General features: G+C 39.5%; 1 protein-coding gene and 1 long non-coding RNA gene across 2 annotated transcripts in view; one reads left to right on the top strand and one right to left on the bottom strand.

The window, feature by feature from the left end:
• Positions 1-13,962, top strand: part of tbx15 (T-box transcription factor 15) — a 55,198-nt gene that overhangs the window by 33,163 nt on the left and 8,073 nt on the right. The window contains exons 5-6 of the mRNA XM_007572509.2: positions 6,468-6,635; positions 6,903-6,967. Coding sequence (XP_007572571.1) covers positions 6,468-6,635; positions 6,903-6,967 — 233 coding nt within the window. The remainder of the gene's footprint in view (positions 1-6,467; positions 6,636-6,902; positions 6,968-13,962) is intronic.
• On the bottom strand, positions 3,093-12,887 carry LOC107832991 (uncharacterized). Its single transcript, XR_001658698.1, has 2 exons — positions 12,164-12,887; positions 3,093-3,214 (listed from the first exon to the last, which is right to left on the bottom strand). It is a non-coding gene; the product is annotated as an uncharacterized LOC107832991 (long non-coding RNA).

Genomic DNA, 13,962 nt, shown 5'->3' with positions numbered 1-13,962 from the left:
GTCTGCGTTAAAGCACAAAAATGTGATTTTTACATATTTGTTAAAAATTTCAATATGTCATGACAACCAATCAGACGAGGGACGAGGGTCTTAAAGCTGTCAATCATGCTCATGTATACAGTGCTCCATGTCTTAAAGGCAAAGTGGCTATGCTAACTAGCCTTAGCATTCACAGCAGGCTCTGTGTGAATGCTAATGAGCTCTGGCGGGGTAGTTTAAGATGAAGTGGTAGTTTAAGATGAAGGATCTCATGTTTAAAGCAGGCGTTGATGAAAACAATGAAATAGTTAAAAAAAAGAGCCTTTAATGTGAGAGTCACCAAAGTTTCTGGAGAAGTGCTGAGTCACTGTTTGTCATCTGAACATGGTACTGGACATAAAGTCAGGCACGGTTTCTAAAATTTCACAAAGATTTTAAAAAGTTTTGTTTTTGTCTAAATAAAAATGAATAATAATCTGCTTGGCAGTGTTGCCGATACTTTGGATACTTTATATGGTAATAAAATTTAGTGGGGAACCAGAAATTAAGCCTTCATTTCAAAAAATAAACTGTACAAAACATCTTGTTATAATCCAGTCGTACAATAAACCGTAAGGGGAAAAAAAAAAAGTTTTGTGCAACGCCGAAGTGGATTAAGTGTGTATAAAATGGCCAGAGGTAAAAATGTCATAAATGTTTATCTGCAACTAGAAAAATTAAAATTACTTCTTACAGTGACAATGGTGCACCAAATAAAAACAACACAGCCTAAACAGGCAGGAGATTTTTGATGTTTAATATTTATTTACAAGAAGAAGACGTAGTCCCTGAACGCACCGCTCGCCCTCTTGGCTGTCTGTCGCTCTCTCTATCGCGTACTTCCTGCCTCTCTGCTGCATGGGAAAATCTAATAAAACTCTGGAGCAGGCAGATCTTTCTGTATTTTTTTCATTTTTCCTTTTGTTGCTTTCTTTTGTTCTTTATGGTTAATGATGCGTTGCATTGTAACATATCTGGGCTGTTGTGTGAGACTGTTTAAAACTGCACAGTAAATATTTCTGAAAGTCCGCTTTGAACATCTGCCCGTCGTGGCCCACCTCCCCTCCCCGCCGCCCCGAAAATCATGTAATTGGCTAGAAAGCGACGCAACTCTCTTTCTGTTCCTCTGCAGTTGTGAAATGCGGGGCATGCTCTGTTCTTTCCTTTCGCGACCGGCCCCCTGCTCTGAGCCGCTGAACTCAAACCGGTTCATCTGCGCGCTGTGATTTATTCATCCGGTCTCCGATCTGTTAAGGTCGTCATTAAGCTGCTTTTGACGCCGGCCTGTGATATGAACACGCGCGATTGTCGATTCAGCCCCTCCTCCCCCGCCGGTGCTCCTCGGAGGCGACTGAAGGGGATTATCTCTGCCGAAAATGAAAACATCTCTTCTTAACTTAATTTAGTTTGAACAACTTTCAGCCTTTTGTCCCCTGGCTGCTCCCTGAGTCATTTGTTTCGAGTTAAGAGGCCGGGTCATCTGCATTTAATTCGTGTCACCTCATTTAATAAACTGCTTTCTAGTTTTGACCTGCTTTTTGTCTTTGAAAATGGCTTTTTCTCCTGGAGAAAAACCGAATGTTGCTAGGAGACAGATGTCTAAACACTTGAGCTACATGGTGCCGATTCACAACAACTGACGTCTCGAGGCACTTTGCAAAAAAACATAACTTCATATATTAAAATTGATCCTAATTTTTGAACAGTACACAACTGATATTAAAAAATCTCTGGATCAGAGCGACGTTATGCTTTATTAATTATTTTACATTATATTTATAATTCCTAATTCCACTTTCTGAAACATTTGCAGCTTATTTTTTTTACGTTTGACCAAAGTAGTTAACTTTTCTTTTCTAGTTTCCTCATCTTTTATTTTACATTGGATGTTGTACTCTTAATTTCACTGACTGAACAAATGAAAGTTGTGGTTTTTTAGATGTCAGCTTGTGAAGCTGCTGGTATATCTAAATGTGCTGCACTGGTGCAGAATTATGAAATAAATTTGTAATTCAGTACATTTGTGTCTGTTTAAAAAAAACAAACAAACATTTTAAGTCATTCAGTGATGTTTTCTGTATCGGTATCGGGCGATACTGAACCTCAGATATTGGTATCGGTATCGGAAGTGAAAAAAAGACGATCAATACAACTCAAATAATATTCCTTTTTATTTTCCCACGTTCTGTGACGTTACAGACACAATCTTCTATGTATTTTATTAGGATTTTTTTTGTCAACCGCAAAAGTGATGGTTGACTAAAACGATGCAGGATTTAATTTAATTTAGGGTGAGAACTAATATGCACATTAGTTCTCACCCTCTTTCTATGGATACCTCTGAAAAAAACCAAAATCAAAAATAAAACATGTGCAGTCAATTGCATTAATCAGTAATTTGAGGTTCAAATAAATCCTGCGAGCTTTGTTAAGAGAACATTAGGGAACATCATCATGACGCATGGAGAACGTGGTGGAGACGAGACAAAAGATTAATTTCTTTGGCCAACGCGGAGGACAAAATGTTCTGCGAAAAACTGACACAATGCATCAGCTGGAGCTACATGCCGTCCTCTCAGTCAAACATGGCGGTCGCAGCATCATGCTTTGGGGAATTCTTTTGTCTCGTACTTGGGAAGCTGGTCACAGTTGATAGGAAGATGGATGGAGCTAAAAGCATAACAATACTGAAGAAAATTAGTTAAAGACGACACTTTCCATCAGGATGACAGCCCAAAAATCTAGAGAGCCAGACGATTACTGCACACAAAAAGGCAGCGTCGACTTGAGAACGCAGCAGAAACTGACTTTTGTTTTTCTTAGCCCTTCCAGTACCTGTTGTAGTAACAATGCTGAGCTAATTGGCTGCAAATATTTAGAATTTATGATGCGAGTTTGAAAAATGGTGAAAACGAGCCGAACCACCTGAAGTCTTTTCATGTCTGTCTTTTACATCCTGAGTTTTCAAACGGCCGTTTCGACGCAACCCGAAGACAAGCGAAGGCAACATGTCTTCCCCCGGTGAGAAACCAGAGTCCAGACATGGAGTCAGGAGACATTTCTTTCTTTCTTTCTTTGGGTTGGAGGGGGGTAACAATTTGTGCGACGTCTACTGAGCGGGGTAAAAAGACACCGCAGCTCCCCCCACGGCGTTCTGATTGACGGCTGATCCAAGAGCAGAGCGTGGCGGGAAGGACTGCAAAAAAAAAAACAAAAAAAAACGAGGATGGTAGATTAAAGCATGCACCAGTCTTAATTTGTGCTTGTGTGTGTGTGTGTGTGTGATTGGGGGTCTGGAGGTGTTGTGTTTTTCATATTCGGAGGTGTTTCCTCTCGCCCCTGCGGCCCCGCCGCTTTGAAATGACCCCCTCTCGTTGCGGCAGGATGAGGGAAGAACTGGGGGTGTTTGGCTCTGGGGAGGTTTTCTCACCCTCGGATTAATCAGGAGCAGACCGGGGGCCCCGAGGCGAGGCTGAGGCCGACACGGTCTGACGCCTCCGCTCTGCTGTGAAATAATCCTCCAGTGAGATTCACGATGGCGTGAAGGTTTTAGTCACGTACAGCCAGCCGACTCTGGGAGGAATGCGTGTAAAAGAAACGAGGACTTCATCGCTGCAGAAACACCAAATTTCACCAAATGCTTTTTTTTTTTTTCTTTTTTTTTTAGTTTCTAGTGCAAATATCTCAATACACTTGGAATAAAACAAAAGTATTTTGCAAGTAATTTTTCAGAGAGACATAGGAGCTTGTTTTAAGTGAATAATTCCTTAATATTGATGAAAAAGTATAGATAATTTATAGATAATTGGCATTTTAATAAACTGCCTGTGGAAGTTGTGGGTTTTTCATCAGTATTAAGGAATTATTCACTTAAAACAATAAATATTAGTTTTACCAAGAAGATGTTTGTACTAGAAACTAGAAAAAAGTACTTTGTTCTTTTTTCAGTGTAAATTTCAGAAACATTGACAAACTATTAGCCTTATATTTTAGATCAGTGAAAACCAATTATAATATCAAAGGAAACTGCCCAGAGCAAATAAAAAAAGTCAGTTTTCAAATGATAATTTCATTAAGTTATCCTGTTCACATGAAAATTAAAATCCTCCAAAAGACAATAATGAACAAATGGAAACTCTTTTTATGTAAAACTGTTTTAATTTAACCTTATTGGAGGATTCTCGAGCCTGAGCTGCAGGTTTCAGATCTTGTCACAGCGTTGGACTCGATCTTAAGACCTTCTCCATCAAAGTAGGCCACAAACTTTGCCACTTCATCACCATGTTTGACTGGAAGTATGTTTAGATGTTAATTTTCTAAAATGTTGTTTTCGTTCAGAGAAAGCCCAGGAACCTAGTGTTGACCATGAACCTGATCTTAGTTTAGGGTAAAGACGGCACATTGCGACCCAAACACATGTCCAGACGACCCAACAGCGTTCTGAAAGGTCACTTTTTTGCAGACTCGATTATCGCAACAGCGTTTTCACTGGACTGTCAAGAAAAAAAAAAACAATAAGATGCTTTAAAATGCTGCTGCGAGAGTCCTTACAGAAACAAAAGCCGATCAGCGCTCCGGTCGGGTTCTGAGGTCCTCACGCTGTAAGCCGTAAATCAGAACCTCACTAATGGGCCTCTTACCTTCAAAAGCCTGGACAAGGTGTCTGATCCAATCGTCTTTGGCGCTATAAACCATTAAGAGCGCTAAAATCATCTGAATCAAACCTACCATTCTCTCCAAGAGTCAGAACAAAGCAGCCTTCAGGCTTTAAACACCAAAACTTTGGAATAAGCTCCCTGTACTCTGCAGGAATGCTCCCACCCTGAGCTCTTCTAAAACAAGGTTAAAACCTTTTTATTTGCTGTTGCCTACTCTAAACCAAGTTTTTTTTCCCCCCCACTAAACTTCATTTTTAAATCTGTCATATTAGCGTCAAAGAAAAAGCACTTTGATTTTGCCTTGGGCCAAAAGGTGTTAAATAAGTAACCTTGCCTTGCCGTACTCCAGATGTAATAGGATGTCTCATAAATCCACAGAATATTTTTTTCCAGGAGTCTTGAGGATCATCAAGATGTCTTTTTTTTTTTCCCCTTCTTTTTTTGTTTTGCAGTGGTTTTGATCTCCATGGATGCCATTTTTGCCCATTCTCTTTCATACTGTTGAATCATGAACTTTGACCTTAGCAGAGCGTAGATATACCTGCAGGTTGTTGATGGTTTTTATGAGTCATCGACGCGTTCCAGAAGTAACTTTGGTTGGTTTTCTCCTCCGTTTGGGGATGACGGCTCGCACTCTGGTTCTTAGAAATAACTTTGTAGCCGTCGCTTAGCCGCGTTTCCATGACAAATTGTGCGCAAATATTCCACTTATGTTGAAAAAACATAGTTTTGCAATTGTGGTGTTTTGTGTTAAATAAGAAGCGCAATTAAAATCATGTGTGAATAAGTTTCTTCGCCCAATCAGTCATTAAAAAACGCTGCGCCGTGATCCTCCTACCACTTCCTGTTGTCGTCTTCTTCGTGGTTTGCGGCAGTAGTAACATCCGGTTGTTGATCATGTGACTCACGTGATGGAAAAAAAAGTGGTTCCATCTCAGTTTTGGAAAATAAACCAAATTACAGTAAAAAAAAGAAAAAAAGAAAACTCATCATCCAAACAACAAAACTTTTTTTGAAATATTTGAGTTTTTTCCAAATTGGCAAGTTTCCATTGGGCAAATGGTTCCACTTTACAATAAAACTCCTCTTTTAGATGGCTAATAAATAGTTCATAGATATGTTATTAATTCATCTGTATTTATAAATCATAAATAACTGCTTATCATGCATAAAGAAGGAGAAGGAGACTATATGCTAAAAATCAGATTTGGCTCACTATTTGGCAAAAAAAAAAAATCCCTGTGGATTTTGTCTCCTTCTCTCCCTTAATTAATGCATAATAAAGAGTTATTCATGATTTATAAAGTGTTGAGATGAATTAATAACATATCTATGAACTATTTATTAACCAGCTGTAATCGGAGCCTTACTGTAAAGTGGCATCGAACGAAGTTGTGTTTGAAATGTCAAATTGCTCAATCATATGAAAACTCGGCTAATCGCTGTTTCTGATCTGTTAATATTTTTTAGATGTGGCCCTGATTATTTCTTTACCTTTTTTTCTGTTGGCGATTTTCAGCCTACTTCATGTTGTCGGATTGGTTCTGTTCAAGTATTGAACAAACAAATCTTCTGGAACTGATTAATCAATTAATTTGATTAAACACAATTCTTGAGGCGACGACTTTGTCTGATTTTGAGGTTTCTTTGTTGATTTGAAGCATTTGAAATGTGACAAAAGGGAACAAAGTTTTTAGGAAGCTGCATTGCATCTTTCCTGCTAATATGGAAAACACTCCCAGCTGTAAATCCCCTCAGTTTATTTCTCTATATTTACATGTTTGCTTACAGATCATCCTTCACTCCATGCACAAGTATCAGCCTCGGGTTCACATCATCAGGAAGGACTTCAGCAGTGAGCTGTCTGCGAACAAACCAGTGCCGAGCGGGGAGGGAGTTAAAACGTTCAGCTTCTCCGAAACCGTCTTCACGACCGTCACCGCCTACCAGAACCAGCAGGTAAGCAGCCCCATTTTGTTTCTCCCTCTCTCTCTTAGGAAATTTCATTTTTAACTTAGCATATTTTAAGAATTTGTAAAAAAAAAAAAAAAAAAAGTTATGTGTTCACAAAGGGGGAATTTACTCCTCAGCTTTATGGATTCTTTTATTTTTGGTCATACGTCTAATAAGATGTTGCATCTTACTAGAAAAAAAAATCTTTTTGTGTGAGTTAATGTTGAGCTTCATCAATTTCAGAATACGTTGTCCTGTCTGCCGTTTTGACAGATCACCAGACTAAAGATTGATCGCAACCCCTTTGCCAAAGGATTCCGGGACTCGGGCCGAAACAGGTACAGAATAAATCCTGTCGGGAGTGCTTTGTTTAACTCCTTGCATCTGTTTCCATCCATCAACTAAACCTATTCATTATTTCAAAGGTTTTAACGTTATGTTCCGAAAAAATATGTATAATCTTCGCTTCTAGGCCAGAGGAGTGCTCTTGTGAGGAATGCGTCCGGTTAGGAAAACCTGCCTTTTATTCCCGACAAAAAGATGTTTTCTTAAATCTCACCACGGAGTTCTGTCGCTTAACCACATCTTGTGTTCTTGCGCTGCCCTTTAAATAGCCGAGATCCACAGTAAAAGAAACAACAGTGGGAACAAAAGGATCACTGGCTTTCTCCAAAGAACACTGTGTGATCGCTACCAACATTTTTCAACTTGTTGTTGTCAGTAACATATGTAGTCAGAGTCACTAGATAATATATTTTCAGGCGCTTTTTTTTTTCCTTCCCTTTTTTTATGGCAAGAAGTTTCACAACACCGTGACGACTTACTGATATTAATCACATTGCTTTTTTAATCAAAGCAGATGGAAGTGTGTGTGCAGTGACCTCATTGTGACCTTATGTGCTACTTGTTGCTTATCAATGTGTTTTCCAGGCATATAGTGCCATTTTATAGTACAATAAAGTAGCTATATTATCTTCAGTTGTTATAAAATTGCCATATATGTGTCAAATATGACCTTAAATTAGGCCTCTGTCTCTTTAAGAAGCTCTTGTTCTTTCTGAAGCTCCGCCTTCAGGAAGTCATCACAACATGGCTCTTCTATTAACCCTTTAGCAATATTTTTACCAGCGTTTCACTGAGAAGTAGCTCCTATAATGAGCTCAGCAGATGCTCAACTCCACCAGGTGTTTGCTAATTGCTGCTGGTTAGTCTGAAGGAGCTGAGTGGGGGAGTCACAGGGGAGAGATACAGTTTCAAAACTCAGAAACTTGGAAATTAAAGCTCCAAGGAGGAGCTTCGTCCTCGAAGGCGGAGCTAGATCCACCCTGGTGTTTTGTAACAGCTGAATGGTTGCCATGGAGATTAAAGGATCTTTCAAACATGCATAAAAGAATCAAAGCAAGGCTTCAGCTATGTTTCTCATGAGGGAATTACATTATAACACGATGTAAAGCTCAAAGAGGTTGATTTTTCATAATACTGCCTCATACTAGGGATTAGATTGGGGAGATTTATTAATATTTATATAAAAAACAGAGGCATTAAGTGGTGCATCCACAATCATCTTCCTGGATAAAACACAAATATTCAGTTTGGCTGCCTGGTTTTTAAGTGTCAGTGATTTTAATGCACAGTATGTTAATGAGAGTCAGGCTGCCTCGCTCTTCTATCAGCCTCAACTTTCTCAGTGTCTCATAGATTTTTATTGGCTTCTGTGAACATGACAGGCCAGTGCAAACATGACGACAGTTTAAGGGTTCATAGCATTGTTTTATTGGGATGTACAGGTGAGATTTTTCAATAGAATAATAGTAATAGACGTATTACTCAGAGATTTCATTTATGATGTGCTTTATATCTTGAGAACTCAAAGGACTGCAAAGGTCTCAAACAACAACAATAAACACAAGAATACATATTATTTCCATCTGCCAAGACAGGTTAGCGATGTCCGACGAGTGTGAAATAATCTGTTCTTGTAGTAAAAATGCAATGAAATGTGTTTTTTATTGAATTTGCATGAAGGCACAAAGTGATGCTGGCAGTACATAAAAAGGTAAGCGCTCCAACAAGTAGCACATAAGGTCACAATGAAGTCACAGAAGCAGCAGGTCATCTCTAAGGATAAAAATAATGATAAATTATTTTTGATTCAAAAACTCAGAGACGCGACACTTTAACCTCCCTCTGTGTTTTTACTCCTGTGAGGCTCCCTCACGTTGATCTACTAGCTTTAAACGTATTTTTTGCTGCTTGCCTCTCTTCTCTTCCTCACATTTTGATTTGATCTTTTTTTTGTACTCAAAAACAGAAAATACAATTTTCTGTTTTTGTTTGACTCCCAAAAATGAAAATGGATTTAGAAAAGGGAACGCACACCAAGCGGTGGAGCGAAGTTTATCATCGCTGTGGTATTACTCAGAGAAAAAATATAGTTTTTTCCCTCTTTAGTTGGTGATCATTAAGGTTATGGCTTGTGGTTCAGCTCTGGCACCCGGCACACCCGTTCCAAGCCCTCATGACCACCTGGGTCTGCTGGTCCGTCTACCTCGCCGTTTAACCGTAAATTCCTGCCCAGTTGTAAAAACCCTTTATTCATAGAAACCATAAATAAATCCAAACACTTTCAGAGCAAAAGATTTGGTTATAAAAATGCTTCTGGAAACAATGGCTTTGTGTAACAGAATCTTCCCTCCCTTTCACCTCGACTAGTCTAGACTTTTTTAAAATGTTGTTTTTTTTTGTTTTTTTTTCTGACCTGCAAATCACCACATCAGCAGGGTTATTAACACAGTCTGGACTCCTCAGACGTCGTACGAAGCGCCTAGCGAGTCGGGCGTTACTGTGAAGCTCCACATGTTCTGTAGGACGTCCTCGCCTGCTCTCCTCCAAATCCATACAGTAAAGGTTTTTCTCACTACGTGCAGAATAAACGACGTCACTGAAGATATCTGCTGCCCTCCTCTGCCTCTTCCTCCCCTCCTTCCAGTCTCTTTTCTTTCGAGCCGCCGCGTCGTCCGTCAGGTCTTTGAATCCCGATGAGTATCAGCGTGATGGAGGAGGAAGGGAATGAGAGGGACGTTAAACCCGCCTCACATGAAAGCAGCCTCCTTCATCTGGTCCGCATTATTAAGCGCACAGATATTTGAGACATCTTTTTTCATTTTTCAAACAATAGGCCGTTTGATTTACGAACTGGCATCGGAGTTTTATTGCAGGGGAAGCAACAGATGAAAAGATAACAGAAAGTGAGATATTTGTCCGTGGAGAGAAGCGAGGGAAAATGAATTTGTCCTCACGTGCGGCTTCGGATTCCAGCTCTGCAGCCCTTCTGTTCGCTTCGCATCCCTCACCGCTCTGCTAACCCTCCCTCAACCCTCCGGTGGTCTCAAGAGACCTAACGGGGTTTTTTTTGTTTATTTTTTACTGTTAGGCGGGGTCGCACTGACATTTGTCGTGCTCCTCCTGAGCGTCACGCTAACACAGAGGGAGGGTTGAAAACCGTCTGAACGCTTCATTCTTTCTTTTTAACTTTGGTTAGTGAAAATTACAAATATGCAGTGCTAATATTTACAATATCCATTCAGACCTCAGAGAAAGTTTGATGAGTAACTTTTTTTCTAATTCAGAAAACTTTAAATTCCTTCCTCTGAAGAGCCGCACCAATCAGAGTGTGTATCCGTGATTTGGAAACCGTCGATCTGCTAATACCGATTCTACCCCATCCCGGTAGAAAAAAATTAAAACACAGCAAGAAATGAGCATCAAGACATGTTGTGAACACCTTAGGATGGTTTAATGTAATCATTAGCCTCAAGCGTAATGTTTTCTGTGTTTTTTTCTGCATTTTTTTCTTCCACTCAACTTCCAATTGCTGTGGATACGGTGTTTTGCGAACAGCCAGCTGGTTAAACAATGATATTAAAAAATCATACGGGCTGGACAAACGACAACGAAAGGTTCCCACCAATGAACCCGACACACGGGACGCGACGACGACAGCAGCAACAAAAGTTTAACCTTTTTCGACTTTCTTGCGTCGCGTAGCTAGCCGCGAATGTATGAGCTCAAAATTTCACAAGCACAAATTTCACTGGTTGTTCAGATGGATGAGGGCAATCGGCTTTTGACCTCACAAGTTCTACAGGAAATAAAGGCGGAAGAAGTGACATCACCGCCAAAATATGACTTTTATAACTTTTAAACAAATACAAAATGATTTAAAGTTGACATTCTCATGCATCATTTGCATATTCCATTAGCAATTAGCTTAGTTAGCACAGCTAGCGTTGCTTAAACAGCCGACCTTCTGCTTACATCTGAATGTAGAGATTTTTACGGTAACATTGGGATTTCTAAAAGGTGCTAACATTTAATTTAATGGTTCATAACAGTTGAGCAAGCATGCTGTGCTTCTTCTCAGGTCCTGTATTCCTTCCAGCCTTCCTGTTATGATTTTTAAGTTTTGCTCTCTAGCAGCCTGAATGAAGTACAGACGCGTCACAACATGGCCAACAAACAATTCAAGCTTTTTCCTTCAGTTTGCCTCCTCAGACTTCATTTTAAAACACTTCACTGATAGCTAAGCTAAGTCTTTTAGTTAGGTGCATTCGCTGACCAGAAAATAATTGGATTTATCATTTTCAGACTGAAAATTCTTGGATTCTGGAAAATCTCTCCGCTCTGCTCTTTATTTTGGATTTGGCTTTTTTTTTTAATTAGCTCATTCCAGATTGAGTCACATTTGAACAAATATTTAGGTTTTATTTTATAGAGCCTATAGTTTATATAACACCAAGTAGTGTTGTATCAGCGGTTATGTTTTATTGTAAGAGAAAAAGAAACAAGAAAAGGAGGACTACGGTCCAGAGCGCACATAAAAACCTGGTTCTGGAAGACTTATAGTCGACTTTCTGGATGGCCCTCCAAAAACCCCGACCTCAGCTATACTCGATATTTGAAGGCCGCGCGTAAAAGCCCAGTCCATGTCCGGAAACCAGCCGATTTTAAACGAACTTTACCGCTCGTTCCAAAAAGAAAGAGCGGTAAAACATCCTGCCAGGCTTTAGCCCAGTCCTGCCTGTTCTTTCTAAGGAAAATGTTTTTTTTGTTTTTTTTAAGAAGTTAATATATATTTTCTTTTTTAAATACAACGATTTGCTGCCACTGACCTCGCAGAGAAGAAAATATCAGAGCTGAAGGCAGCAACTTTTTATTTGGAAAAAGAGAAGTCAAACATTAAAAAACACTGTGGCGTGCTTCGTTATTTAAGCCACTTTTAAACTTTAAGGAGCTAATATTAGAATCGGATATGAATTGCATAAACAGTCGTCGGGAAAACGCAGTTATTGCACACGTGTTTACGCTGTAGGAGCTAAAGGAACAGCGCGGCTACTTTTGCACTGGAACTTTATCATTTCCTGCATCCAGTGGAAAATCCATATTAATGAAAAGGGCAAACCTCCACAGCCAATTATCACATTAAACACCAGCCCTTTTATTTAAAAAAATATATATTCTGAATTACCTACTACATCCCAATATAGATCCAAGCTGGGCCCGGCGGTAACTGGCGGAGGTGTCTTTCTGCTGGTGTCCTGGTGAGGCGGCTTTACGGCCTGCCAGGAGGACACAGCTCATTTATTGTGTTTTGGTCCCACCGCAGCATGAATGATCGCAGTCAGATTAGCGAGGCGCACTAACGAGCCGCCTTGCTCTGGGAGTTAGCAGGCCTAAAATAACAGCGGCCGGCGCTGGCTGCCCCCCCCGGCAGCGGGCCGGAGCCGTGTGCGCCGGGAGGTAAATCAAGCCGGACAGAGAAGCATGTGCAGATTCAAGGAGAAACGTCACCTCGGATTTATGTGCGCAGTAAAAGGGAAAAAAAAGAAAAGAAAGAAAACTTCCTCCTTTTTTAACGGCCCTGGTTTCCTCCAAGCAGACGCCGCCTCTAGTTGGTCTGACGGTTTTCGGTCAGCTGCCTCCGACTTCTCTGGCTCTCCTGTCGTAAGCGCTCAGGCAGAATCCATCACTGTCCATCTTCTTCTAACTCGTCGTTTCGTGCTTTGATTACCTGTTAAAAGCTTTCCAGACTCACCGCGTTTGTTTCTAACCTGGACTTGAAATTAACTATGACGCCATTTAAGATATACGTTTTTGATTTAGAGTCATTATTAACCGTCTCACTGTGTGTATCACGAATACTTAAACAACAAACTTAAAATCTGCAATACAATCTCTTCAGATCAGTGAATGTAAATCATTTTTATGAGTTCTGTTGTCCAGCGAATAAATTTTGCTGGACGACATTCTAAGGAGCGTTTGATGTCGCAGCTGTAAGAAATTTTAAATATCCAAAAGAAATAAACAAAATAGCAGAAACAACAGATAAAATCAATTATGAAGTCTCTGTAAAAAAAATAAAATAAAAGAGTCACTTTTGTCATCCAGGGTTTGATAGAAAAGAGAGAAAATAGAAAAATGATAAATCATGCAAAAATAGAAATTATTCAGCTCATTGTAACTGATTTCACAATTAATTGATTGATTTATTGCGACAGGCCTGGGAGATGCTAGGAAGATATTTACTGAAAAGTCTACAGTTATTTCCATTATTTCACTTTTTCTAATCAAACAAGCAAAAACTCGCCAAGTCTCATCCTGCTGACATACGTTAATTATTGCATTCACAGAGCCTCAGTTACTTACAATTGCTTGTACAGTTACAGCAAAGTTTTTACTCATTTTATTCTTGTAAAAAGTCTGTTTTTTTAAAGTTCAAATTAATACAAATCCACATTTTGAACATTTTTAATTAGTTGCACATTCTTTTGGACCAGAGTCGCTATTTTTCAGTAACTATGCAGTAGTTTTGATGACATTTTCCCTGCTGCAGTGTTTTTATTAGTTATGAATAAAATAATTTAAACTGAACAGAAGTCAGTTTAAATGCACTGGATGTAATATGTGTAAATATGTGTAGAAATAGGAACATTGTTGCTGCAGACCTGCCTATAATATGCTCCTTATTGATAGCAGCGACACCCAGTTCAGTAAATAACGGTTCTATACAAACTAATGTGGGAAACTGGTGTTATTTCATCTAAATATTTAGAAAATGACTTTTCTACTCTAATACAGGTCAGCCTGTTATACAGGCTCAGGGTTTCTCTCAGTGTATTATAAGCCTGGCGGGCCTCCAGGCTTTCCTTGTGCCCCCACCAGGCTAAGCATTGCTTATTTATTTAAGTCTTTTTAAAATGTTTGCATTTTAAAGACTTTATAGTTGGTGTCCAGGTGTTAATCTCCCAATCTTTCAATAACACATGATTATCAA

This window comes from Poecilia formosa, unplaced genomic scaffold (genome assembly GCF_000485575.1).
Source record: "Poecilia formosa unplaced genomic scaffold, Poecilia_formosa-5.1.2 Scaffold302, whole genome shotgun sequence".
Lineage (NCBI taxonomy): Eukaryota > Metazoa > Chordata > Actinopteri > Cyprinodontiformes > Poeciliidae > Poecilia > Poecilia formosa.
This window is presented reverse-complemented; position numbering and strand designations above follow the sequence as displayed.